At 30.7% G+C, this 27553-nt stretch overlaps 4 protein-coding genes across 5 annotated transcripts in view; 2 read left to right on the forward strand and 2 right to left on the reverse strand.

Moving 5' to 3' along the window:
* The window catches only part of Nup358 (Nucleoporin 358kD), a 59285-nt gene extending 56810 nt beyond the window's left edge, over positions 1 to 2475 (forward strand). The window contains exon 32 of the transcript XR_010844773.1: positions 2374 to 2475. The gene's annotated coding sequence lies outside the window, so the exon portion shown is untranslated. The remainder of the gene's footprint in view (positions 1 to 2373) is intronic.
* LOC106685147 (gastrula zinc finger protein XlCGF26.1) lies at positions 213 to 11199 on the reverse strand. Of its 2 annotated transcripts, XR_010844774.1 has the most exons (10): positions 10686 to 11199; positions 10385 to 10546; positions 10182 to 10293; positions 7575 to 7699; positions 6164 to 6315; positions 5382 to 5579; positions 4294 to 4461; positions 2120 to 2312; positions 1535 to 1672; positions 600 to 731 (listed from the first exon to the last, which is right to left on the reverse strand). XR_010844774.1 is itself a non-coding variant. In XM_014427679.2 (9 exons), the coding sequence occupies exons 1-9, from the start codon at positions 10806 to 10808 to the stop codon at positions 450 to 452; spliced, it is 1515 nt and encodes a 504-aa protein (XP_014283165.1). In that variant the 5' UTR covers positions 10809 to 11198; the 3' UTR covers positions 213 to 449. The 2 variants fall into 2 exon arrangements, 1 of the variants encoding a protein (XP_014283165.1); XM_014427679.2 differs by lacking the exon at positions 1535 to 1672 and having other exon boundaries at positions 213 to 731; positions 10686 to 11198.
* A 2809-nt stretch (positions 11200 to 14008) lies between these two features.
* Positions 14009 to 18697, forward strand: LOC106685154 (uncharacterized). Its single transcript, XM_014427688.2, has 4 exons — positions 14009 to 14127; positions 14321 to 14500; positions 15202 to 15367; positions 18181 to 18697. Exons 1-4 carry the CDS (start codon positions 14019 to 14021, stop codon positions 18383 to 18385), a joined length of 660 nt encoding a protein of 219 aa, XP_014283174.1. The 5' UTR covers positions 14009 to 14018; the 3' UTR covers positions 18386 to 18697.
* A 586-nt stretch (positions 18698 to 19283) lies between these two features.
* Alg9 (alpha-1,2-mannosyltransferase Alg9) overlaps positions 19284 to 27553 on the reverse strand; it is a 14550-nt gene continuing 6280 nt past the window's right edge. The window contains exons 3-13 of the mRNA XM_014427701.3: positions 26676 to 26881; positions 26460 to 26573; positions 26154 to 26264; positions 24363 to 24450; positions 24073 to 24267; positions 23313 to 23429; positions 22987 to 23185; positions 22375 to 22516; positions 22164 to 22293; positions 21231 to 21361; positions 19284 to 19649 (exon numbers count right to left, since the gene is read on the reverse strand). Of these exons, the coding sequence (XP_014283187.1) occupies positions 19532 to 19649; positions 21231 to 21361; positions 22164 to 22293; positions 22375 to 22516; positions 22987 to 23185; positions 23313 to 23429; positions 24073 to 24267; positions 24363 to 24450; positions 26154 to 26264; positions 26460 to 26573; positions 26676 to 26881 (1551 nt within the window). The 3' untranslated portion in view covers positions 19284 to 19531. The remainder of the gene's footprint in view (positions 19650 to 21230; positions 21362 to 22163; positions 22294 to 22374; positions 22517 to 22986; positions 23186 to 23312; positions 23430 to 24072; positions 24268 to 24362; positions 24451 to 26153; positions 26265 to 26459; positions 26574 to 26675; positions 26882 to 27553) is intronic.

The following is a 27553-nucleotide window of genomic DNA, read 5'->3' on the forward strand; positions in this document are numbered from 1 at the left end:
AAAATAACCTGTCTACAAGATATGTCAACAGCCATAATCTATGGATATTCGTTAGATTCCTTAAAATAGAGGATTCAAACGTACAACATTGGGAAGGGCATTGCTGAATTGTTTCAACGTATATCAGTTATCTTGCTGAATAAACCCCAGTTTCTGTATGAAGGTGAAGGTGGTATATAGCGATATGAAGCTGGCTGACCCCAAATACTAAATGAGCTTCCACTAGTTACAATTTTTTATTAAAAATCACCTGGCCAAAGATTTCACAATCTGTAGTAACAAAAAAAATGCTATATACAAGGTCAACATTATTTCATAATAAAAATATATCACTACCTCCTATCTACAATCTAAGGTCACATGATTTAACATAAATATTAGATCCTGAGATGAGAAAGTTATAACTATAATAAATACAACAAATAAACAATCTTCACAAGACGAATTCATTACAAAGAGAGAGGTTCTATAGGAACCTGGGAAAGACTATAGACATTATACATGTAAGGAGAGAGCGTCTGTTGTGTCTGGTAGATATCAGGGCTCGATTGTATTTCTTGATAAGCCTGACTTGATGAGATCTGACAATCACCACTGAGCCTCGAGTTACGACTTGTGTTGATACCGTGTCTTCGCTTCATGTGCTTGTTATAATTAGGCCAGTTAGTGAAATGGTGTTGGCATTCTAGGCAAGAATATGGGCGCTCACCAGTGTGCTGCCTTCTGTGAGTCTAAAACAATGCAACATCTCATTATAATTAGTTAGTTAATCAGAAATCAAGATACAAAACCTATTTATTAAGTATTGTTCTTATTCCAAGACAATTTATGATATTTTCTTTTTTGGGTGATTTATTAGCCTTTTTATTTTAACCTTTTATTTTTATTAATAAAACATTATCTTCAAAAATAGCCAAATTGTATCTTCTTTACAAATAAGTTTCTTATAATTGATAATATTGCATCTTTTTACCTGGTGTTTTTTCTTTTTCCTAAATGTTTTTAAAAATATAAACTACTGATTATCGATGCCTTTAATTCATTTTTTTTTTTTAGAAATAGAAAAATATATAAAAAATGAATTCATAAACTTACATGAAACAAAAAAAAAAATGAGAAAATAAAAAGTTGAATGATAATGATAAATTATCGGTATGTACGATACACATATAGTACAAGACTTGTCCCTTTTTCAAACTATCTCTTTTCTACAATATCCCAATATCATGGGAATGATTAATATTCAGTATGCTGTGAGGATTATTAACATAAAACAGTTGAGGAGGCACTCGCAATTGACAAAGGATTAAGTTGTAGGGGGATTAAGTAGATAGATACGCCTATATGATCAGATATCCCAGCAAAATTTAAATAGATGTTTCAACATCATAAAGCATTTTTTTTCTTCTTTCGTAGCATTACAATTCATGTAGTGTCAGGACCTCCCATAACTTCATAGAAGTCTTATGAAAGTTCTACTGCCTAGGTCACCAAGTCTTGGACACTAAAGATAGCTTGTTTTTTCAATAGTTACCTTAATATATGCTATTAAGGCATCCAGCGAAGGTGCCAAGCATATCTTGATCTACTAATCCTGATTAGTCACGGTCATCATCACTCTGATAGAACTCCCAGAGCACATTTGTTCCCATCCGCTATTCATGAGTAGACTCTACAAAGATGATATAGCTTATATTTGTGGATGATACAGGCAGATGCTGTGGATGCAATAGATTTAGACCAGTCTATGAATCTTAGTAAGAGTTATTAACTTTGAAATAAGTCAAAGGGATATTTTGTTTTCATTATGTTCAATCTGATTAGTTTTAGTTCATGATTGTACTCATCATTACTTTTAAAGTATACAAGATAATAGTTTGAAGGCTCACTTCTGCATAGCTTTGATTCATAAGACAATCAATAGTAATTCCTGAAGCCTTACAGAAATAAATAAAAAATAAGATCTTAAAATTTAAATTATACATTTTCAACATTAAAAAAAATTAAGAAAAGTTTAAATTACTTTTGCACAGTACATATCACAGCAAAGAGTAAATTTTCAACATATTTGGTAAATTTAAATTAAATAAAACAAAAAATTAGTAAGAAAAAGTTTTACCGTTAGAATCCCCTTGAATCTAAAGGCTTTACCACAAAATTCACATGTAAAAGGCATAGCACCAGTGTGAATTCTGTGGTGTTCTCTCAAAGTACCCTTTTCTCGAAAAGTACGTCCACATACATCGCACTGGTGTGGTTTGGCACCAGTGTGAACCGAATGATGTTTGCGTAGCTGCATCCCAGTTTTAAACCTAAACATAATAAAAGCAAGCTATTTAGTAATAAGATATAAACTTTAATTTTTGTTTTTAGGTATTGGGAAATTATCAGAACAACACAAGATGAAGAAAAATAAAGTATTTCAAATACTGCTTGCCTCGGCAAACTAAAAACTTAAATAAAAAAGTTAAAATATTTTTGGATTGAAAATTTAAAAAAATTAAAAAATAGGAGGAGCATTGTTTTCAATTATTATTTCTTTTATTTCATAGAAAGAACCAAAAGAATGATTTAAACCTCAGATTCCTAACATCATTGGGCACTTACAGTGGTATGTTTTAATCTGAAGCAAGATTGGAGTAATGGTGTTTTGGGCAATAAAGGAATATTTAAATATCTTCTGATCAAAGCTTTAAAAAAATTCTGGTTGCACAAGCAGTTGACACAAGGAGGCACTTGAACAATAAAAAATACTTTTTATACAAACAAAATAAAAACTGAAACATACAAGTTGTTTAAAATTACTGATGATTAAACTAACACTTAAATATTACTATTATATAATTAATTCCAATTGGTGGATTAACAAAATTGTAATTTACATTCATAGACTAAGAAACATAGGGGGTCTATTAATTATTTACTTAAGATAAAATGTAATAGTTGTTTGTACATATTTTAAGATAATTTGTTCAAAGAAGGATAAATCCATTTGTTTAAATTAGTAATATTATTGTAATGAGATGTTTATAGTTGACCATAGATTAATATGAGGAGAAAATGGTCAGCAAATAATACTCAAATAAACAAAAACTTATTTATTTGTGCCAATGTTTCAACCTGAATTTCAAGCCTTCACCAGGGCTGAAAAAAATAAAGAAGAGATAACAACCATAACTCATAGAAGCATAAGAATAATAAACAAACAAGTTTTGAAATATACATAACAATGAATTAAGTAGATATTAGCTGATTGAAGACAATATTAGAAGATAGTAGTTGATTAATAACAATAGAAGATGAAACATATTATAAAAGGTAAGAATTATACAAAATAAATGAAGAAAAATTAAAAAACAGAAAGTGTTCAAGAAATAACAAAATGAGCATAATGAATGGTACGGAAGAAAATGTAAATGATGAGTAATGAACTTAACATAATAAGATATATAAAAGTAGAGTCTAAAATAATGAAAAAACAATTAAAATCAACAAAATGAAGTGTATGAAAGAAAACAATACATATGATGCAATGGGCAAGAAAGAAAAAAAAAACGATATACAATGGATAAAATATGTACACTAATATAGATGAGTAAAAAAATGATTAACTAAAATAAATACAGAGTGTCTGGAAAAAAAATTAATAAGAAGGAACAAGTGAGAAGAGATAAGGAGAATGGGAAACAAAGAAAGAAAGAAATATTAGAAACGCAAGGTAGATTTACATTCTCCAGTAGATCTAAAGTGATTGGATCATAACTTCACCGGTAGAGAGCTGGCAAAAAACTACTGTCTCCATAATTTATTGTTATGTATATTTCCAAATTTGTTTGTTTATTATTTTCCTTAATTTATATGTTTCTCTCAGTTATGGTTGTTATCAATTTGTAATTTTTTTTTAGCCCTGATGAAATTCAGGTCGAAACATTGGCATAATTAAGTTAGGTTTTTGTTTATTTGTGTATTTTTTGCTGACTGCACCCCCAACCATTTTCTCCTCATAAGATTATTGTTATTTAAAATAAAAGTTACTTTAAATTTAACACCAAATGTAAACTGAATTTATTTACAATCATATGATAGAAGAAGAAAAAAAGCTAAGTGCTACAGCTACAATAGCAAGTCAATAATGGACGTTTCACACCTAACATCAGGCTGAATGTAACAAGTGTGGTCAACTAATAATCCCATAAGGAAACAAGAAATTTTCTATGAAAGTGATCTACCTTTCGACAAAATATCAAAAAAATAAAACAACAATTTATACATTATAAATCGTGTAAAGCATACCTTTTGCAGCATAACTCACAAGAGAATGGTTTATCATGAGAGTGAGTAAGTAAATGGGCATCTAAATTTCCTTTCTGGATAAAACTTTTACCACATTGATCACAAGTATAATTTTTTACACCCGTGTGTATTCTCATGTGAGTAACCAAATTGGGTTTAGTAGAAAACCTGAAAACATTGTTAATAATTTATTAAGCAATAACAGTATTTACATGTTGTTTTTAGAATCTTTTAAAATAAATAATATTTATGGCTTAGTATATAAGTAAAACAGTAGCAGATATTCAACCACAATCTAAACCATTGTTTTTTCTTTTTAATTCATATTGTTTAAATTTTCCACTCTTTTCACTATCAACAAAAAAAAAAAAATGCAAATGGAATGGTAAACAAAATGGAGTTAATTGTCATAAATATATTAGGAAATTAAAACTCTGAAAAAATACTAATAAATACATCCCGCAAAAAGCTATCGAAGGGGGAGGAATTGTTACTTTGGGATATACTTGAAAGACTGATCAATACTGAAATTCAACAACCTGTTTTTTTCTGCTAATTAATGTCACATACTCTTTTTAGAGCTAGATGGGTTGACTGAAGGTCTGTCAAAGAACAGGATTATTGAAGTGGGTTCTTAAATAAAGCAAGACAGTAGCTAAATAAATATACTAACTTTTAAAGCCAGGTTGAAGGTTACTAGCTCCAGAACTCAGAAATATAGAATTTAAATAAGGGACCATTTAGATAATGTTTAATAGCTTACTACAAACCACGAAGAAACTCAACAGTTTTTCTGAAAAGATTGTGATTAAAATTGAAGGGTCCTGGGCTCATGAGGATAGCAATGAGTACTTAAATATATGAAGAAATAGTGTCAATAGCTGGGATTTGAATTGTTTTGTTTTTTCTACTTAATTTACAAATGAATGAATTATATTACTTTTTCAAGAAACTTTTCCATCAAAACAAAATAAAAGCCTTAGATTGGCATAGGAGTATGCTAAACTGGCTGAAATAAGTACTAAGATTATGTTTATATTTGGTTTAAGGAAATTTAAGGCAACACGAAATTTCACATAATTCTTTACCTTTTATTGCAGAGGTTGCATAGAAATTTATTTTTTATATCTTCTGGAAGATGACAACGACTGTGTGTGTACAAAGCACTTTGCTGTCGGAAGGACTTTCCACATTCTTGACAAGCATATGGACGAGCATCTGAATGAGTAGAGGAATGAGCATCCAGTACCTTCTTGTTAGAAAATCCTTTCCCACATTCAAGGCAACTACAAAATATATACATTAAAGCCAGGAACTAAATTATGGTATAAATCAATACCTTTTATTCACTATCTTTTTGATACTAGACTATCAAAATAATTAAGTAAAGATAGACTGCCTAATTGAAACATTAGTTACAAGAAGTATTAAATGCAACAAATTAGTTTAAAAAAAAAAATTATAACTTTTGACAGGAAGCATTTTTTTTTCTTTTTTCATTTTTCAGATCATTTTAAGGACGTAAATTAACTATGCCAAATTTAAATGAAATATATACATTTTAATTTAATGAAAGATGTCCAGATATCCTAAGGGTGTGGTTGAGCTTTTTTTAAAGAGGAGGATAGCTAGGGTAAGAATGTAGTGGTGGTTAGTCTTGTGTAGTTACTGTTACAGAATCATTTTCTGTATTATGAACACTAATCTCAGTCTATTATTTACTTTAGTCTGTATATTAAGAAGATTATGAGGTCTCGAATAAGATAGATATTGTATCTTTGAGTCATAGTACAAAAATACATGGGTGCAATAAAAAACAGAAAAAATATTCAGTAACATCATAATAGAAAATATATATATATAAGCATACTTATATTTAATACTGTTTCGATGGCGTTTTAAATGAGCGATAAAGGCAGCATAAAGAATGAACAGTTTTGAACAATAAAGACACATATACTTCGTATCCTGTTTATGTTCAAATTTGTGATGATTACGTAATTCTTCAACACTCGTTAACTCCTAAAAATAAAAAGGATCAATCATTAATAAATTTAGATCTACAGGAAGATAGCAACCATAATATTGTGGAATTCAAAATCATGAACAATTTTTAAAAAATAATTATTCAATCGAACATTAATATCTATTTTTTTTTTTTGTTTAAATAAAATAATTTGTATCCAAGTTAAGTCTCACTTTTTATTATTTCCTTTAAAATCCAATGTTCAGGCTAATTTGGCCATCCTCAAGGACAATCTTAAATATAAATTTACACTTCACATCCAATAATTTAAAAATGTTCTGCAGGCTATACTGCCCGAGTCATTAATTTCAGATTAACTTAACTTAACTTAATTAATACACAAATTTAAAGAAATAATAAAGAGTGTTTTGAGACTTAACTTGGATAAAAATTATTTTATTTAAACAATAAATACCAGTCACAAGAAAGTGAAAAGATTATACATAAATTAATATCTTATTTTATACTATTATTATTAAAAGTTATACTTATTAATTTAGTTATTCAAATTGATATTGACTTTGCTCCAATCTTGGATGGATTATTATGACATATATCCATAACTCCATCTATCATTCCTAACTATCAATAATTTTAGGGGTGGGGTGAGACATCCAACAGTTATGTGCCGTCACCATATCGACAATCATTGTTGCAATAATTTTAATATTTCTAGGAGTATCTATACAGAAGAGTTTGAATTTTACATTGAGCTCTAATAAGCTATACTTATCTTGATTAAATACCTTAATTTTTTATTTATTCTTAGATTTTAATTAATCAAATATTTGAATAGTCATGTATAATTTCCACATCCAATATCTGTAAACATTACTGTCTTTTAATTCATAAGGAAAATTTTGAATTTTAAAATAGTTATAGTTAGTTGAATATGATAGTTACATAGAAATAAAGAATTTTGAAGATGTGATGGAGCTGAAAGCTTAGAAAAGATTACGAAATGAATAGAAATCTTAGATTGTTGTTCATATATTGATTCTTATGGTAGTTAATAGATCTGAGTATTCAACAGAGTCATGGTGCCAGTGATGTCACTGTCTCAAGAAGAGGGTTAAATAATTTTTACATTCCTTATAAGGGAGATTACAGATAAGAACCAAGAACAAAATATAAACATGTATAAGCGATATACACCAATAAATATGTTTTCAGGGAATAGAAAATTATATAAAATAGTATAAAAATAATAAAAAAATAGTATTAGCAGTGAATTGATTATTGTATGGAAACATACTTCAGAACAATCGCAGCACAACCAGGTTTGTGGATCCCAGTCTATTTCTTGGTTATCATCACATTCTTCAGTCCTTTCATTTATAATTGCCTTTCGAGAAGATGATTCTGTTAATTTCAATTCATCTACAAAAAAATGGCCTCGTGACCTTATAATAATGATAATAATAATAATACTTTATTTATTCTGGGACGAGACCCTTTAGAATAATACAGAGAAATCAATAGATGAGGGCTAAGGAGCCTCAGAGATACTTAAACAAAAAATACAAAGAAATATAAACAGTCATTATAAAAAATAATTATAATGAGGTGTAGATAGTTGACCGTAGATTAATAATTGGAGAAGTTTGTCGGGGGGTGCGGTCAGCAAAGAACAACATAAATAAACAAAACCATATTTATTTATTTTATGCCGACGTTTCAACCTGAGTTTTAGGTCTTCATCAGGAGTTATGGCGTAGAAGGTAGGCAACTCATGTTCCAGGCCTACCTTCTACGCAGTGTCAAACGCTTTGGAAAAGTCTAGAAGGATGAGGATAGTGAGGTTTTGGTGTTCAATGGAGTTTTGGAGGTCATGAGTTATTTTAAGGAGAGTGGATTGCGTTGAATAGTCAGATTGGAAAGGGTTGATAAGGGAACGTTCATCTAGGAAGTTGCAGAGTTGATTTTGGACAAGGCGTTCTAACGGTTTGGAAAGATTAGATAGAAGAGAAATAGGGCAGAAGTCGTGCAGTGAGCAAGGGTTGGAAATTTTCTTCAAAGGTCGGACAAGGGCAGTTTTCCAGGAAGATGGGAATATGGAGTTTTACAATGAAAAGTTGTAGATGTGGTAAAGAACGGGAATAACAACAGGGAGGCTGGATTTTATTAGTTCTACTGAAATATTATCAGGGCCATAATCATTAGTGTGGGATTTCAGGACAGTGGAAAGTAATTCATCATAGATGTGAGAAAAAGAAGTCTTCAGGATTGAAATTGTGATGTTGAATATCGGAAATAGAGGAATTATGAGCATAGGATAAGAAATGGTCATCTGGACACATGGAAGGAACTGAGATTATTGGATTCTGGTAGGGATAGGTTATGAAGTATTTTCCATTTGGATTTGGAATCAGGAGCATTGGAAAGGGCATTATGAAAGTAGGTGGCTTTAGCAAGTCGGACTGCGGATTGGGTTTCATTTCTGAGGATCTTGAAAGACGTGTAATCGGCAGGTAAACGGGTTCGACGGTATTTGCGCCTTATTGCATCTCTTCTTTCATCATTTCCTTTATTTCGGGGGTCAGCCAAGGTGCAGTAGGACGGCTATGGTTCTGGTTTTCAGAGGAGCATGGATATCTAATGTGGATTGTAGGTTTGAGATCAGGATAGTTACCGTAGGGTCAATGGAGTTATAGGAATATATGATGACCCATTGGAAAGAATTAAGGTCAGGCTGAAGGGATTCATTAGTGATAAGGTCAAAATTGCGGTATGATACTATTTTGGGAGGTGAAGGATTTCACGGGTAGATCGTATGTAATTTGGATCAGATCATAATATATTGTAAAATGTATATTCTAAAATGTTTTTAGAGTTCTACTACTGGGTAGTTTCTCTACATGCTGTATCAAATCATTATGATCTTACTTCAAATTTGCTTGTTGTATTTTATATACAGTTGTAAATGTCAATAAATAAATAAAAAAAAAAAATTATTCTTCAGCAATTCCGAAGTCTCTGTATAGCACTAAAACAATAATTATAGGTTTTTACATGGATACTAATCCTTTAGTGACTGTAACACTGATTTATAAAGTTCCTGTTAGATATATTATTTTATTGGTCCTACTGACCAAAAAATCATTGGCCACGCAACAAAGTTTTCTTAGATATATTAATTGATTGCAAGAGATAGCCAAAACGAGATATCGCAGTCTCATATTGCTATAAAATATGATTTTTATGAATTGGAAGTAGCGGGCTACCCATAACTCCACAACCAGTTCCTTAGCGCCAAATTTAATATTCTTCTTGCCCTTCCCAAAGACTCACTCAAATTCAATGGGAGTGAAACATTGGTCTACATTTACAGAGCACTTCAGGTTCAGCAGGCAAACAAAATCAATATTTGTTTCTCAGAAGAGCTTCCTTCTCTGTAGATCAAACCTCCAGGCAGCTATTTGATATTCTAGAAACCAAAACGTGATTCCTGATTGAAGTAAACGGGGTAGGGTCATCACTCCAATACCCAGTCAGTGTGAGATGCCTTTAGTAGTTTAATAGACTCATCATACTGGAGGAAGAGGGTCAAGAAGCAGTATGGCTTGCCGTCATGAGTTATCACTCATTTCAGGCCGTTACCCATCCAAGTCTATACCATGCTCAACAGTAGCTAATTTCAAGAGTCTTAGCCTGCTTGGCCACCCTCTTCCTATATATGAAACCTTATGAATATTTGGTCCAAACTCCCTACTATTTATTGATAATACTTAAGTGTTTAAAACAATTGCATTAGCATTTATGAACAAATGTCAGGAATTATAAAATGAAGTTTTAATTAAAATCAGTTTTTGATTCCTTATTGTAAATAATATGTCAGTTACTCAAAAGTATTTATAGGTACCTGATACAAGATGATTACTGTCGATAAGCGCATCTTCTAAAGATATTTTATCTTCATTACTTTTATTTATAAACTGCTCATTGTGAAGAGCATGTTCAACATTAATAGTCTCCTAAAACAAGATTCATATTAAATAATTAATTACTGATGTATTTAGTACCAGAATATTCTACAAGATAGGGGGCAATTATATTTAAAATTACCTCTTCTCTACCTATTTCTTCTTTATTACTGTCAGTTTCTGAGAAAAGTATTCCTAATGTACTTTGTGCATTTCTTGTTTCTTCCAAAAATTGGTCAAAAGCATCAAGCTTTGAACAGCATTCAATACAGACAGCATTTGGCAAATTTGTTTTTTCACTTATCTAAAAATTAAAATTACATATTTTTCATTTATCTATAAATTAAAAGTACATATACAAATATGAATTTAATATATAATCACAACATGAAGCCAATGAGAAGTGTAACAAAAATCAGGTAAGCAGATAATTCATAAAATACCTGGAGGTTTAAACATTTAGCTATCTTTTTTTCAAGTGATAATTTCAAACCTTCTTCTCCATAGATTAATAATAGATTTTCTTTATTCAAGGCACAAAGCCGACATAATTGCGACTTCTCCATTTAAACTTCAGAATCATGGGGAGAATAACAAAATCCTACTCTGAGTAATAATAAAGTTTAAAGTGAAACATTTGTACTAAATGACAGCAGCATATCAGAAAGGACAATCCATCGGTTTGTAATAGGAATAAGATGGGCTGTGAATGGGTTTAATTGAAATCTGTGGAATATGAATACAATTTTCGCATATTGCATAAAACAAAAAAAACAAAACAAGACAAGCCAGATCTTTTAATAATGATTACCTCACCGTAATAACTAAATGGGAATAATCATTAATGCTTTTAAAAAAATAGAATTTAGTTCAAAAATTAAATCGTATTTCCATATTTTCTGTTTATGCTATACATTATTGCTTCTTTAGAGACAACGAAGCTTATCAAAACTACCGTAAAGTAACCAATACGTTTATAACCTCCTCATTTTTAAATTATTTTGCGTTTATCGGAAGGAAATATATTTTTAGAAAAGAATATTCGCATTAAATAATTTTTTTTTTCTAACTTGAAAAAAAACATTAATTTCATTTTTTATCTACAGTGTACTACAAAATTGAAATTAAATCAATTGGAAAATTTTTTTTTAACAATTTAACAGTACTTCCATCCCTTTGGTAGTCTTTTTTATCTTCAAACAGTAACTATTTAATACTGTAATATGTATATTGTCAATTAAACTATAAAACCTCCTAACTGGGAAAAAAATATATACCATTTTAAAGAATTAAAATGGTAATTATTTACTCTAGCTAGCTTGGCGGGAAAACTGCCTACTATACATAATGGAAATAAGTGCTTCTTTCTGAAGATATTTCAAAGAACTCTCCAAGTCAGAAAGTATTGAATATGTAGGTATCCCACAAAACGAGATGTCTTGTAAAGAGATGTCTCTGGATTGATGCGTTGATATTAATTCTTTGTTAAAGTATTTAAATCATAAAGTTGAAAGGAATATGGTCCGGGTGCGGTCAAGAAAAACTCAAATAGTAGAAATATACTAATTTAATGAGCCAACGTTTCGCCCCACGTTGCAGGGCTTCTTCAGGGCTATTTTGACGGCAGTCAAAACTAAAATGAGTCATTTTAGTTTTGACTGCCGTCAAAATAGCCCTGAAGAAGCCCTGCAACGTGGGGCGAAACGTTGGCTCATTAAATTAGTATATTTCTACTATTTGAGTTTTTCTTGACCGCACCCGGACCATATTCCTTTCATCTTCACACACGGTCAATCAATAATCTTCCAGTATTTAAATCATATTTTAAATATTTTTTTGAGTTAATGAGGTATCACAGCATAAGCGGCTATATTATGTTCTTTCATTAACAGGAACCACAAATATGTGTCCGTTTGCTCATTCGTATTTTATTGAGCTATGTAGAAGGGTAAGTTTCTTCTTAAAGTGTAAATGTATGATGTCTTATAAATGTACTTAATATACTGAATGAATTTCTCTTCTTATCATTATTACAATTCGCAAAAATTATTATAGCTTTTGATTTATTTCTATGAGAATTGTGGTACGGAAATTAGGTGCATACTAACAGTCCATTAAAAGTCTTTTTTAACTTTTTTATTTTGCTACCTTAATGTTGATAGTAGGTAAGTCTCTTACTCATTTAGGGGAAAAATGTTTCGTAACTGTTGGAATGTGTTAGGTCAAATCCATGATCATCACACCTACAACTGTATTTCCGATTTTGATGATATTGTGCAGATTAGTTGGTAGCCTATAAATTTTATTAAATTTCATATCCTACTTTCGCTTAAATTTAAGCAAAACGAGGAAGCTATACTTACCCACTTTTTACTTTCACTTACTTATATATGGAATATGTTGTAAGGGAAAGTATTGCGATCGTAAAAACTTTTGAATTTCAGTGTTTCGAGGTCCCCTGAGTCTAAATAACCAACTCCCACAAAATGTCATTCTAGCACAAAAAAAGAAAATTCATACGAAACTGAAATTACATATTGAAGGTACATTACATCTAAGCGTATGATGTGACAGCATTTTTTTCGATAAAAAAATCCTTTTACCAGAAGTGCCGTTTATAAAATAGATTTATCGCTTAAAAATTAGCGGAGGATCTCCATGCCCTGAAGGACAAAGGACTGAAAGCGAATCTGGTCAGGACGAAGAGACCAAAAGTAGAAGTTAAAAGGGTTCCCCACGCTTGTAGTGGCGAGGACCATGAAGTCAGAACCCCTAAAGAAGGCTTCGAAGAACCTGGGTAGTTGGGTAGGACGACTTTGGAACCTGCTATTAGGGACTTCCAAAACCCACGCCTCAGTATGAAGTGTCAAGAGTATGAACACTCTATAGCTAGGTGCGAGAAGGAACTGGCTTACATGTAGTGTGGTGGAGAAGAAAATAAACAGTACCAGGGAGTGTCCGAAGAGGATAGAGAAGTTGGCCCTAGACTTAAAAAATTGCAAAGCGGCAGGTATGAAGGAGGTAGAAAAGCGGCACTGTGCGAGGAGACAGGAATGTCCGATTCACCTGGAAGAGTTGCTGGTGGGTTCGAAGAGAACGAGATACACCTAAGCAGTAACCTGGGAAGAGGATAGAGGAAGCCATGGGTGTCACTGTGATCGGTGTCGGAGACCTGTGATGAGAGACAGATTGGCGATTACAAGGTGTAGTCCTATCTTTAAGGCACACTGACTGCTGGGCCGCACCATACATGGTAAAACTTACCCCATAATTGTTTTCAATAAAATAAATGAATCGATTGTTTAATCAGCAGCAGTGGCATACGTCAATCCCATGTGTAGTACTCCGCGGCTGCTGTCAACTCCTTATCCTTGAAATGGCTAGGTAGAGAGAATAAAAAAATAACTGTGAACTGTAATTATCTCATTTTTCTGAGCATTGAATCATTTTTTATTACTTAACTGTCCGGCTCTGAAATGGTCATCTGGAGTTGAGAGAAGTAGTTCGAAAAACCTAATTATTTACGAAGATATCATTCGGGTAGTGTCCAAACTTGTTATTTTACATTACCAGATCATTATAGTTGCGAAATTTTACAAATGAACATGGTACTATCCAAAACAAGACTTTTACTCCATTATTGTGAAACTGATCTGTTCTAGCAGTTAACGTGCTAAAAATATACAAGCTTAAGGACATATATAAGAGCAGACGATAATGGAACTAGCATTAACTCAGAAGTAGTATATCAAGTGGATAGCGAACATAAGACGAAAATGAATCCAATACAATTATTATGTTTCGTTATTTGTTTATCAGTAGCTAGAACTCAGTTTGTAAATGGAAGAAAATTAGAAGGACCTGTGGGATATTTGTGCTATGAAAGTAAGAACCATTAAGATCATTAGCAATTTAAACTCTCATAATTTATTATAATTGATTTGCTGATAAAAAAAGGTTGTCGTTATAATTCTTTTAGTTAAAAAAAAAAAAAGAAAGAAAAAAGGATGCTCTAGGGAGTCCTGTCATTTACTCCTACAACTAGAACACATAATATAATTTGTTTTGTGTATATTAGGAATTATTCACGAGAAATTTAACAACACTGGTTATTACTTCTCTTGGAAAAGTCCAAGTACTGAGAAATTAGAACATGACTGGCTTGGTGCTAGAAATTGGTGTAGGCGAAGATGTATGGATACTGTGTCTTTACAAACTTCATCAGAAAATGAGTTTATCAAGAAAAGGATTGTAGAAGGCAAGTTCTAATTTCTAAAATCATTGTCAGTTTTTTTTTTTTTTTTTTTTTTACAATTTTTATATGATATTCTTTTAATTTCAATTATAAAGAAAACAACGGATATTATTTATTCGTAAAACAGTTTTTTAAAAAGTGTTTATAGAAATTATTTGAATGGTAGTATAACTGTCTATTGAAAAAAAAAATGATGCAATCTAAAATTATTATAAGAATAATACTTTTTATAGTGTTTCTTATTAGTTAATAGGTAACTGATATATGATTAAAAAAAATAGTTCGGTGCGCGCATCACACAACTTCCATTTACCCCTGGCATTAGCTAGGCAGTGTGCCCCCTCCAGGACGCAATATTAACCTTGAAAAATCCACCCTTTTTGAGACTGCCCTAAAAAAATTAGAGCTCATGCGCGACCGGAAGATATACATCGGTATGATTTTTCTCTTTATACCGCTTTCTATGGTATTGCGAATTGAAGAAAAGAATTTCCGGCCCATCCTACTGTATCTGAGTCCACAGGTATGATGCGGACCAATGTGATAAAAGATTTTGAGACCCATCAAAATGGGGATCTCTGAACCAATGCTGTGGGATATCGGAACAGTCTATAAGTATTCGAGGGAAGTTTGTAGCTTTCTATATTTTTCAGTATCTGGTCGATTGAAACCTATTGAAAATATTTTTTTTTCTATATTTGAAGATAAGGTAAAGTACATATGGACTTCCGGACGCTTATGTAATTTCAAAGGATGCGAAAGGGAAGATTTGCAACCAAGACGAGTTAATGGATGGTTTTGGACATCTCATCTTCAAAAGCTTTCTCCGGCCACAAACAGGTCTCAAAATGACTGGAGCAACTCAGGAGGGTAAATATAAAAATGATTAAAACTATAAATTTTATTATTTGACAAGAAATCGAAAATTCAATATTTTTTTAGTTTCTTACCAATTCAACTATACATGTATATATATTTCAGCAAATCACCATTTAACCTTCTCGTATTTTTGGTAGGGGTAATTATTTTTTGCTCAAAAAGGAAAAGTTGAAAGAATACTTTGCATACATGCCAAAAGTATTATGAGGCTGAACACTTTTCTGGATGATCTATTTATCTATCTATCAGTAGGCCCTACAACCCTGCGATGGGTCCTGGCCTCCTCTATGAGCCTCCGCCATTCGGGTCGGTTTTGGGCTGCTGCATTCCAATTTCGGACTCCAAGCATGTCTCGTGCGTCCTGTACCACGCCATCCATCCACCGGAGCTAGATTTCTTCTTCCATGAGTCTTTTAGGCATTTCGCCGGGACTCCTCCGGGCAACATGTCCTGCCCACCCAAGGCGTCCCAGCCTAAGAAAGGTGATAATATCTATATCCTGTAGCAGCTCATAGAGTTCTTTATTTCTTCTTCTTTTCCAGCCTTCCTCATCCCTTACCGGCCCATAGATTCTTCGAAAAATCTTCCTCTCGAAGACCAACTGATTATTTCTATCCTGTGTAGATAGGGTCCATGTCTGGGAGGCGTATATTAGGACAAGCCTGATTAGAGTTTTATATAAATGGGCCTTTGTTTTTCTACTAATGAGCTTGCTTCAGAACTGTTTTAACAGACCAAAATAGCATCGGTTAGCCGCTGTGATCCGTCGCTTTATTTCAGTGTAAACATTATTTGTTGCTGTGACCTGAGATTCAAGGTAAGGAAACTCCTCCATTCTCTCAAAGATACAGCTTTCTACAACAACCTGTCTCTCCTAGTATCTGGCTCCTCCGGTGTACATATATTTCGTTTTGTTTTCATTAATAGTCAGACCTATGCGTGTGGCAGCTCTTTGCAGGCTCAAGAAAGACTCGGTAAGCGCAGTAAAAGATCGCGCCACTATATCAAGGTCATCCGTATAACCGAGCAGTTGGACCTATATGTTGAATATAGTGCCATTATTCTGGATACCTGTTTCTCTCACTACTTTTTCCAGAATCAAATTAAACAGAAGGCACGCTAGAGCATCTGCTTGCCTTATCCCTTTATTAGAGCCAAATTCAGAAGTGTTCGGACTGTATGGGAACCCTGCACCTAACATTTTTCATAGTCATTTTTATAAGGTGTATAATCTTTGAAGGAACCTTTATTTCTTTGAGTGTCTTGTATAACATAGGGCACTTGATAATGTCATATGCCTTCCTGAAATCCAGGAACAAGTGGTGGGTAGGGATCTTATGTTCATGAATGGGCCCTTTCCATGATTAGTCTGAGGGTATGAATCTGGTCCACCATAGATTTCCCTCTCCTGAAGCAAATCTGGTACTGCCCGATTTCTCGTTCTGCATGCGGGATCAGCCTTTGGAAGAGGATATTGGAGAATACTTAATAAAAACAGAGGAGCAGTGATATTCCTCAGTAATTAAAACATTCCAATTGTTCTCCTTTCTTATGAAGAGGGCATATCAAAGTTCTGCTCCATTGCTGAGGCATCTTCTCTTGAACCCATATCTCGAGGATCAAGTGATAAAGTGTCCTGTGCAGTTCCTCTCCACCATATTTAAACAATTCTGCTGGCAATCCATCCTCGCCTGGTGCCTTATGGTTCCTCATTTTCTAATTTGCATCAACAACATCTTCTAAATCTGGGGACTCAATATCCTCTTCTTCATTTCCTTCTCCCATTCTGGGCTCAATAACCTGTTAATTCAGCAGGCCACTAAAGTACCTTGCCCACCATTGAAGTATCTCATCCTAATTGTTCAAGAGAGTCCCATCTTCTTTTCTGCATGCTTGAATTTTAGGCCTGAAAGGGGCTCTACCAGTGTTCACCTTCTGAAAGAAGAGCCTGTTTTCATTTGCATTCTTGTGAGCTTCTATTTCTTTTAAAGCCTCTATCTCCCTGCTGGATGATCAAGTTACAATTATTTTTAAAACTTCATATTTATTTGAAATCATCAGTTCTAAGCATATATCAGTCTCTCATAGAATTATTATCTCTGACATTTAGTTAGTGCAAATTACCTGACAGTAGAGTTGCTCCAATATTCACTAGAGATTGAAATCAAAGATTATTTTTATAACCTAAAGGAACAATTTAGCGGACTTTGTGTGTACTTCCAAATTAAAATTCATGGTGCAAGCAGAGACACTGATTTTTTAAAAAAATGTTTTGGTTTACTAGTTCATAGGAAGTAAACTAATGTAGAATTATTTAGCTTGTCAATCTTATTGACAATAAAACTAAAACTAATCTCATTTTTTAAGGTTAAGAAGGTAAGGATAGATCATGAAGAAAATTCTGAAAGCCAATCATTCAGAATTTGAAGTGGAGGGTTATTAAGAAAGTTTTGGGAGGGGAGAAGGGAGAGGAAAACATTCTCACTAACCCTCCATCTCAAATTTTGAATGATCCGATTTCAGGTTTTCTGATTGACTTGGTATGGTCCCTTTAGAATAACTACCCAAGCATCATCATAAGCTGGTGATGCTAATCAATCATATGGCTTAACTATAAACTTCAAAAATTTAAAAACAAAATATACACTTTTACATTGCTATTTAGTATTATTCAAATATAAAAAAAAGAATACCCAACAAATGTTTTTTATAAATATAATATTTCATCTTATCTATAAAACAATAGTGTTACTAAAAGTTATTTTTATGTCATCAATTAACTAATAAACTCATTTACATTAAAGGTTAAAACTGCCACAGCCAGACAACAGAGAGGAAATACAAAATGGAGCTCCTGAAAACTGCATTGCGATTCTGAACAATTTATATGGCGATGGAATACACTGGCATGATGTAGGTTGTTATCACAAAAAACCATTTGTTTGTGAAGAAAATGAAGCACTCCTAAATTACATTAAATTAACATATGGTAATGGAAATATAGCGTAATGTATTGTATTAACAAATTATTGCAAATATACATTACTTTTAAAATTACCCAGTCTTTTGTTCTGATCTTATATCACAGACAGGTCACCGGGAGCATTTTGAGTCTGACCTGTTCTATTTGCTCTTTTTTTTTCTCGGCCAAGACTCCCATTGGAGTTCTATACTGCCTAACCATGGTTGGGGGTCAAAGTTTTTCATTTTGTGGGACTGCCACTCAATGCAAAATTGAGTTAAAAAATAATCATAGATTTTCTAGTATTTTTCTATCTCCGCTTGTTAAATTTCTGAAATTATGAAAGCTGATAAATTTACACCAGAACTTGTGCATAGGTTTGCTTCAGGACCTTTTAAAACCTGTCCTTATTTGTGGTCATACATTTCCCTTTGTTTAGTTTATTGTATAATTGTTTTTAATTTTCAACATCCTTTCGACAAAATAGTAATTTCAAATCAATTAAAAATAGTTCCATACCAATTTTAAAAAAATTGATTAAATTTGATTCAGATTGAATAAATATGGTATGTCTATTTTGATCAATTTCTTTCTATTAATTATTTTTAAAAATTTTTGTTTGTTTAAATTCAACTTTAATTTATTGCAATATTGAATTTCTAATGAGGATTTTGGTTTTATAATAAGGTACTAGCATTTATTTTTAAATGTTTTAATTTCACAAATAATGTGTTGAATGCAGTATTATTGCTCTTTGTTAAGTAACATAAAAAAAGATTCACTATGCATTGATTTTTTTTTTTTACATTGAATGGTTTAGGATTACTTTCTAAAAAGTTACTGACAATTAATGCAATCAAAATTCTATACCTTAAGTCATCTATAAGAAACATAATGAAAAAATTACGATTTGATTGATTGAAGGACTGCTCATTAAACAACTAGTATGGTCAATATTTCATTTATTCACAACTAAATTCATTTGAACACAATTTCACATTTACAGAATTAACTATTCTCACAACCTGTAAGGACATTTAAATGGAATGTATAATTATCATGTAAGAATTATTGGTAAAAAACAATAAATTACATTTAAAAGTACAACCATTAATAATATTAAAGTCTTTAAGGTAAATTTTTGCCTTTTTAAAATGCTAATATTTTTTTATACTTTGATGGAGGTTCTTAAATTAGTATTTTGAAGGTTGTACACGTAATTTTCGTGCCTGAAGTAAGTTGTAAGATCCAAAAACAGCATTTTTCTCCCAAATATATGGAATATAGAATGCTCTTACCCACCTATTTGTCCTGAAACATATGTTTTAGTGAGAAGAGTAGAAAATCTTATGTATATTATAAGCAGTAACATACTTTGGTCTTACCTAGCCATTTCAAAATTTTCTATAAATATTTAATAAAAAAAAAAAAAAAAAAAAAGCTTAGAATTCAGTCAACAGAACATAGAAACAGAATTTATAATTAAAAAATATATTGATTAAATAACCTACCTAATAGTGAATAATTTGAGTTAATTAACAAGCATAATAATTCATTATTTTTACTGTTCAATCATGGAGTCACAGCGAGGAGTAATCTGTGTCACTATTACACAATTTTGTTAGTGATTTGTTATACGTTATACTGTAATTCACATTTTAATCTATTTGATGAGTGTAACAACTTTTGTATCAATAATTAGTTTATTAAACCTCACACTTAATCTCTTCTATGAATATCAATGGCCTTGCAAAAGTTATCTAACATAGTAAGAACAGTTGATCCTAAGCATTTTTTATTATAATTTTCAAATACACTTAATTGCAACAAGAATGAAACAATCAAATAAATCACTTATCATAAGGAGAAATAAATAATTAAAATTTTAAAAAATATATAAATATCACGTGTTTACCCTATGCTATTGGTTTATCCATTAATTGAATATTTTTAACTAACAAAAGTACATATTAAATGAAATTAATCTATTACTTGGCTTTATGTTATAGAAAATAGGTTTTATTATTTTGGTTTGTCAATAAAACAGTAGACAGCGACACTGCTCTGGCATAGGATAGCTTGGCGTCCTTTTGGGCCTAGAACAGTCTGTTGTGGCATCTGTTTATGAAAACACACTCTCGTTTTCTTTATTTATAAAACCCTCCCTACTTTCCACAAAAGAGACAGACTTGCTTCTGTGTTTATAAGTTACAAGCCACAGAAGTCTAGTTATATTTGTTTTTAAGATATACTTAATGTAAAGAATTAATAAATTTCCTCCAAGATAAATTACTTTTAATATTAGTAAACTTACTATTAGAAAGTACTACAAGAGGAGGTAGGGTGGAGACAGTTTTTGCAAGACAAATTGAAAGAATTCAATCACATTTTTACATTTCTTATTTTAGCTATCATAAGTCAGTCATATCAACATTCACTAACAATACAAATGATATCATAAACTATAATTTCAGGAATGAATCGTACAATTAAATAAGAAAATAAAATAAATAAAAATGTTATTGTATTTTTGTAAAATAGATATCACTATTAATAAAATTGTATACATTATTTCATTATCAGAAGTTTCCCTTTTGTTGATAAGTCCCAAGGCTGCCTTATTTTTATTTTTAGTAAAAAATATTTATTTTTTGTATTTGTTTTCAAAATATTTTTTTAGTGCTTATTTTTATGATCTTGAACAATTAACATAATAATGGAAACGATTAATCAAGATTTACTGTCACTGTCGATATGAGATAGCATATTTTAATTCCTCTCTCACTCATATCCAAAAAATAAATTAAAAAAAAAAAATTAGCTCTTAGATCACTTGACCCTACAAAGCTTCACTTCTAACCATTAAAAAATATATATATTAATAACACTTACTTTGAATTATCCAAAAATGGAATTACTTTTAAAAGAACCCATTTTTCAATCTGTGACGAATAGTTAGGTTCAAGATCTGTAGATTGTCCAGTGTCCAAATCAACAAGAAAGTGACAAGAGGTTATGTTCACCTAAATAAAATTCACATCATGCTTCGTAAATTATTTGGAATGAATCAAATCATAGATATAAATTAATTGTTTTTATGTGTCTGTTTCAGTATATATTTTTCTAGTAGAATCAATTGTATCCAAAAATATTTTCCTTAACTCATAACACGACACTAATAAAATTTATGTATAAAAGCAGACATAATTTTTTGGTCAATCTGTTGGCGATCTCCTCTTTTGTGCTTCTTTTTCCAAAGAATTTAAATTGATTATTTTTGTTTTAAACTGCACGGTTTTCCTATGTTTGATACAGTGTTTTTCAAAGCTTATTAAACTAATCAGTCCAAATGACTGAAACTTAACAAAATATTTTATTATCCATTTGTCTATTCCTGGTTGTTGATGTTAAGAAGTTACATTTAACAGGAGTCAGAACTATCACCAAACTGATAGGTAATATGGTTTTTCATGAGATTGAAAACCATTAATGAATGGTTTTTCATTTCCAATCCATAATTGTAAACTATATATTTCTTTTTGAAATGGATCTCTATCAATCTTCTTCATACAAAAGCCAGCTAACCAGCCAATTTTTGAACAAATTAAACTTTAATAATTTGTTCCAAAACTGGCCATATTTAAAATTTTAATGCTGTTTAATTAATATTAAAAAGTGGTTTCACTGTTACAATTGGAATAGAAACAGTTCGACATTAACAATTTTCAGGATGACTCGAAAATTAGTAAATGATTATTATACTATGGTTTGTTTTAGAAATAAATGATTTATGCAATAGTATTAATCATTAATTGGTTAATTTACATATCTTGAAGGTTCCTCTTTGTTTTCATCATTCATAAATTCGGGTATTGTTGAGGTAGCATCAAAACCTGAGGAATAATATCTAGGAAGTTGTCCATTAAACTCAGATTTTACAAACAGTAATGTCCACCTAGGAAAGTAAATTATATATTTTTAAAAAAATTTATACTGTATACCTAGTAGAGTAGTTAATTTAATGGTTCATATTTACTTGTCATCTGGAAGAAAAAAAGAAGATGGGAATCTATACCACTCTTTGCCAACACAAAGATTAAAATTGTTTAAAGTAGGTAAGGTACCTTCAGCAGACATTTTGCTCAATTCCATATAAGTATCCATAGGAGCATGATAACCTGAAAAAATAAAACTATAATAAAATAAATTGCGATTAAAAAAATACAAAAGTGATATAGAACTAAGCAAATACTATTAATTTATAGTTTTTTTGTGCATTAAAGTAAAGGTATAAGATTTTTGAAATTAAATAGTATATTCAATGAACTGTTACAAAAAAAATTAAAATATAACAAATACAAAATAAAAAGATCTACAGATTACCTAAAATTAATCAATAAAACAAGAAATATATAATACTTTAATTTAATAAGTCAATTTACATGCAAAAATAAGCAATGGTCTTTATGCAATAAATAATGATTAATGATTTGATTTTATTACACAACTTTCGATAAATTTGGAGCACATTAAATATTTTTATGTTCAATTTATTAGTGTATTCTGGGCATGAATACTAAAAATCAACAAAATAATATAAACAACTATTTGAGTAGAATGGCCAGATATGGTAAGAATAAAAATTAACCTTTATATAACGCAAATATTCTGGTGACCCCAAGAAGAGATGTTATGAACACTACAGGAAACACAATCAATGATGTATGGTGTAAATAATGTTGACCAGTCCGTACAAAGAGCCTGAAGTAGATTTTCTGAACTGCATCAAGCGTGAGAGCTCCACAGAGGCAGATAAGAGGATAAATTGGGAAAAGGAATCTTTCTTCCTGCAATCAAAATTATCAAGATTCTTTAAACATTAATCACCACTTGTTTTACCTACTGGTAGCCAGGAAATATAAAAAATAGTAATATACAAGTATAAAAAATATATATAAGCATTATATTACTTACTTTGTGTGGTTGGAAGATGAAAACAATCAACCATAAGTAGAGAGGAAGTATTGATAACGAATAAGGTAAACAAGCAGGATTCCGAGCATTCACAGGAACAATGCGGTTAGCAGTTAGCTAGACAGCAGAATACATAATTAGTACAAAATTTAAGATCGAATTTCTAAGTAACCAAATATAAGCTATTTTTAATCATTTGTGGCTGACAGGATTGTAAAATGTCTAATGTTTTTGAAATCACGAATATTTTGATAGTAAATACAATTGATTAATAAGAATTTATTTCTACAATACCAAATAAAAAGGAATTAGCTTGATGAACTGAATGATATATATATATATTCACTTTATATACATTATTAATTTGAGGAAAGTTATGAAAAAGAATCTGCTTTCCGCTAGATATCAATTTTTGCTAAGCATTGAGTCATGAAGCTATTTGATCATTCTAGTGACCCAAAAAATCCAAGGTGATTACAGCTATTGAGCCAGAAGTCATGATAAAGAGGTAGCTAATAGCAAAGAGTGGTGTGGAGTAGATACCCAAAAGATAGGTTTTGGTCATCGCTACTTTGCAACTTCAAATTAATTTTAGTAAATAAAAACATAATCCAATTATTATTAAATGGTATAATAATTGGCTTTGGTAGATTTAATTATAAAATATTATCAAAAATGTATGTTTGAGGTTATGTAATCTAAAAATATACAATGCTTGAATAAAAAAAAAAATTACTATACATGAATAAAACTAACTCACCAAAGTCAAAGGAGTCAATAATGAGCCAATGAAAATAAAATTGAAGTTCAAAAACCCATTAAGCAAGTAAAAGTACCATGGTTCTATACCATACAAATCGGGCCCTCTTGATGAAAATACATTGTAAATTAACAAATTTAAAGGAGCAATTACAAGTTTTCCATAGTAGAGTGAATCAATTCTAACCATAGGGAGCTTAAAAATAAATAAGAAATCATTAGATTCATTAAAAAAGTAATATGATAATAAATACCACATTAGATAACTATGATATAATTCACAATACAAACCAAAATAATGCAACATGAAAGTAAACACCATTTAATAAATTTTCCAACTTCTTTTCTATAAAATAGCATGTCAATGGCTATTGGCACACTGAAACAGAAACAAAATTAAGACTGATCTAAAAATTGAACAAGTGCATTATTTTTACAGGACGTTCATAATACTACTTTAAATAAATAAAGGTTTTTAAAAAAATATATTAAATAAGAAGAAATGACATTTCAAACCAATATGAAATTTGATGGTATTATTAAAAAGGTGCCTGGAGATATGGATGGAGGTGCGGACAGATATGAAACTCACAGCAAAGTAATATACTGACCTAATTCAATTAACTGTCCATTGTAAGTTTTATTTCTTACAGCAGCTCCAAACATCTCATTAATCACAACTATTGTCAAATGTATCTTAATCATTAATAGTATCATTTTTAACATTTCAGTTCTCTAAATTTTTTTTTTCAAATTTCCAGCTAGTCATTTGTTTTAGAAAATATCAATCCTTCATGGAGAAACACAAAATGTAAGTCGATTTTATAGTTAGTAATATGGATTAATTTAAAGGAGCCACTGAATGAAATAATTTATGAATTGATTAAAAATATTACAAAAAGGTGCTAAATTTACAGCATTACGACATTATGATCATGGTACATTATGATAATCAATGTTTTTCAGTGAGTAAGAACTCAAAATAGCTTTGTATAGGGTGTTTTTTTAAGCCCGATAGAACTTGAAATTGTAAAAAATAACACAAAAAATTAAATTGTAATCAAAATTTTTTTTTTATTCGAAAGATCAATACGTGACATTAACATTTGAAAATGATTTCGGGCATATGGGCACCGCGGCTGTTCTTGACAAAGCGCATTCTGGACGTCCAATTTTGGGCCACTTTTTCGAGCACTGCTGGCCGTATGTCACGAATAACACGAACAATGCTGGCCTCCAAGGCGTCAATTGTTGCTGGTTTATCAGCATAAACCAGTGACTTCACGTAGCCCCACAGGAAATAATCGAGAGGTGTCAAATCGCACGACCATATGCGGCAATTTTGCTTATTAACAAACCCGTTAAGCCAAAAATGCGCCTCATCGCTGAACACAATTTTACAGAATGCGCTTCGTCAAGAACAGCCGCGGTGCCCATATGCCCGAAATCATTTTCAAATGTTAATGTCACGTATTGATCTTTCGAATAAAAAAAAAATTTTGATTACAATTTAATTTTTTGTGTTATTTTTTACAATTTCAAGTTCTATCGGGCTTAAAAAAACACCCTTTACTTGTCATAATATATCAATACTTGATATAAATAAAAATCTTTATATAAAAAAATAGGTAATGGCATAGGCAACAGAATGTTTGATAATCATTAGCTGTTAGACAAAACATTAGCTTACATTTTCCATGTTTATTTTGGATGATTATCGGTAACATAGTTTTTGTTACAAATACTCTAATATAATTGTTTTTATAAACTCCCAAGGCTTAGATGTAATTTTTTTTTCTTGATCTAATAGTTTATATTTAATCTGTTGACTAACTTCAATCATCTAAAAATTTTAAACCTGATACCAGATAGCGCATTTTTTAATTGGATTTGATTAGCAAACCTAGATAAGGCTTAAGCCATTTTCTGTTTAACTTCAAAGCACCCACTTTAAAAACATGTCTTTCACTAACACATCTACCCTGACTTATGCTTTTATAATATTCTCATACCATTCTACAAATGTGTTTATTGACTGACATAATTTTTTTTTTAGCTTAATAATGAAACTGACATATTTACCCAATCAATGATGCGAATGGCCAACTCAGAAAAGCAGATATGGCAGTAAGAAAAACAGCTAACTCATACTTCCTATGGTACCATGCACCAATAGACAGCATTGTCATGTACCTAAAAAAATAATGAAGGGTTAACTTTCAGCAATTATAAAATAAATAATGAGAAACTTTATTAATAAGATAACTTCCATAAAATTACATAATCAATATTTTAATTGCTCACTTTGCAGTTTTCTCATAAAGATTGAAAATAGAAGAGGTCTATAAGACAATCAAGAAAAGATGTATTAATAAATGAGAAGTTTACATAGAAAATGAAGATGGAAGAAAAGCTGTGGATGAAGTAAACATTCCAGCACTGAACAGAAGAAATATCAAAGTCATTCTTCCAACGTGAATACCAAACTCTCGACATGTACTCCTATAAAAATTATAAATGTAATTCAAAATAATTTGGACATTTTTCAAATCTTAATATAAATCTTTAAGATTATTTATTCAATTAGTTACACTAGAAACTCACTTATAAAAGTAAACTTCACAAGCTGAACAAGTTAAGGCAAGTAAACACCTTTGAAAATAAAATACTATGAGCTTATCTGGCTTCAATAATGCATTATATATTAAAGCAGGAACCAGCTGAAATAACAAGTATGTGTACGATCTCAAAGAGTACAATGGACTATATTCCCATGTCTGTAAGCCTTTTCCATACATCAGAAAATGAGACTAAAAATTAAAAAAAAAGAAAAAAAAAAGATAGAATAACTTTTTTATTTTTCAACAGTTATAATACATAAAAAATAATGATGGTTCATAAACATGAATTTATTTATTTATTTTTATGGTTTTATATTGGTCCAAACAGGATCATGAAAAATGGATGATTTGAACATGGAAAGAGTTGTAACAATACTGATGTAAGAGGTATAAATTAAGAGATAAATAATAAATATGAGTTAATGAATGATTAATTGAAAAGCAACCTCTTTTCTGGCACATCAAGAAAAAAAGTATAGCACAAAAAATAAATAATTATTTCATTGCAGTAACATTGGTATGAAATAAATCTATCTAAAATATTTAATTTGAATTTTAATAAGAACAATGTAAGTGAAAAAATATTGAAATTTAAAACCAGCAAATTTGCTTTAAAATTTATGACATGGTATTTGATATGACAATTAATATCTTTCAAAACTTTTTAAGTTGATTTCATCAGCATCTAATCAATACAGTGACACTTCTCTAAATACTTTACTTCAAAATAAATATAATGAAATGAAAATTATTGACGATAAGAGTTTACAAGTTGAGGAAGCACAATACACTAGACAGAAGTATGGATAATGTTAAATGAGGAGAAGATGGTTGGGGGTGCGGTCAATGAAACACAAATAA

Source organism: Halyomorpha halys, unplaced genomic scaffold (genome assembly GCF_000696795.3).
Source record: "Halyomorpha halys isolate HHAL.00 unplaced genomic scaffold, Hhal_1.1 Scaffold664.1, whole genome shotgun sequence".
Classification (NCBI taxonomy): Eukaryota; Metazoa; Arthropoda; class Insecta; order Hemiptera; family Pentatomidae; genus Halyomorpha; species Halyomorpha halys.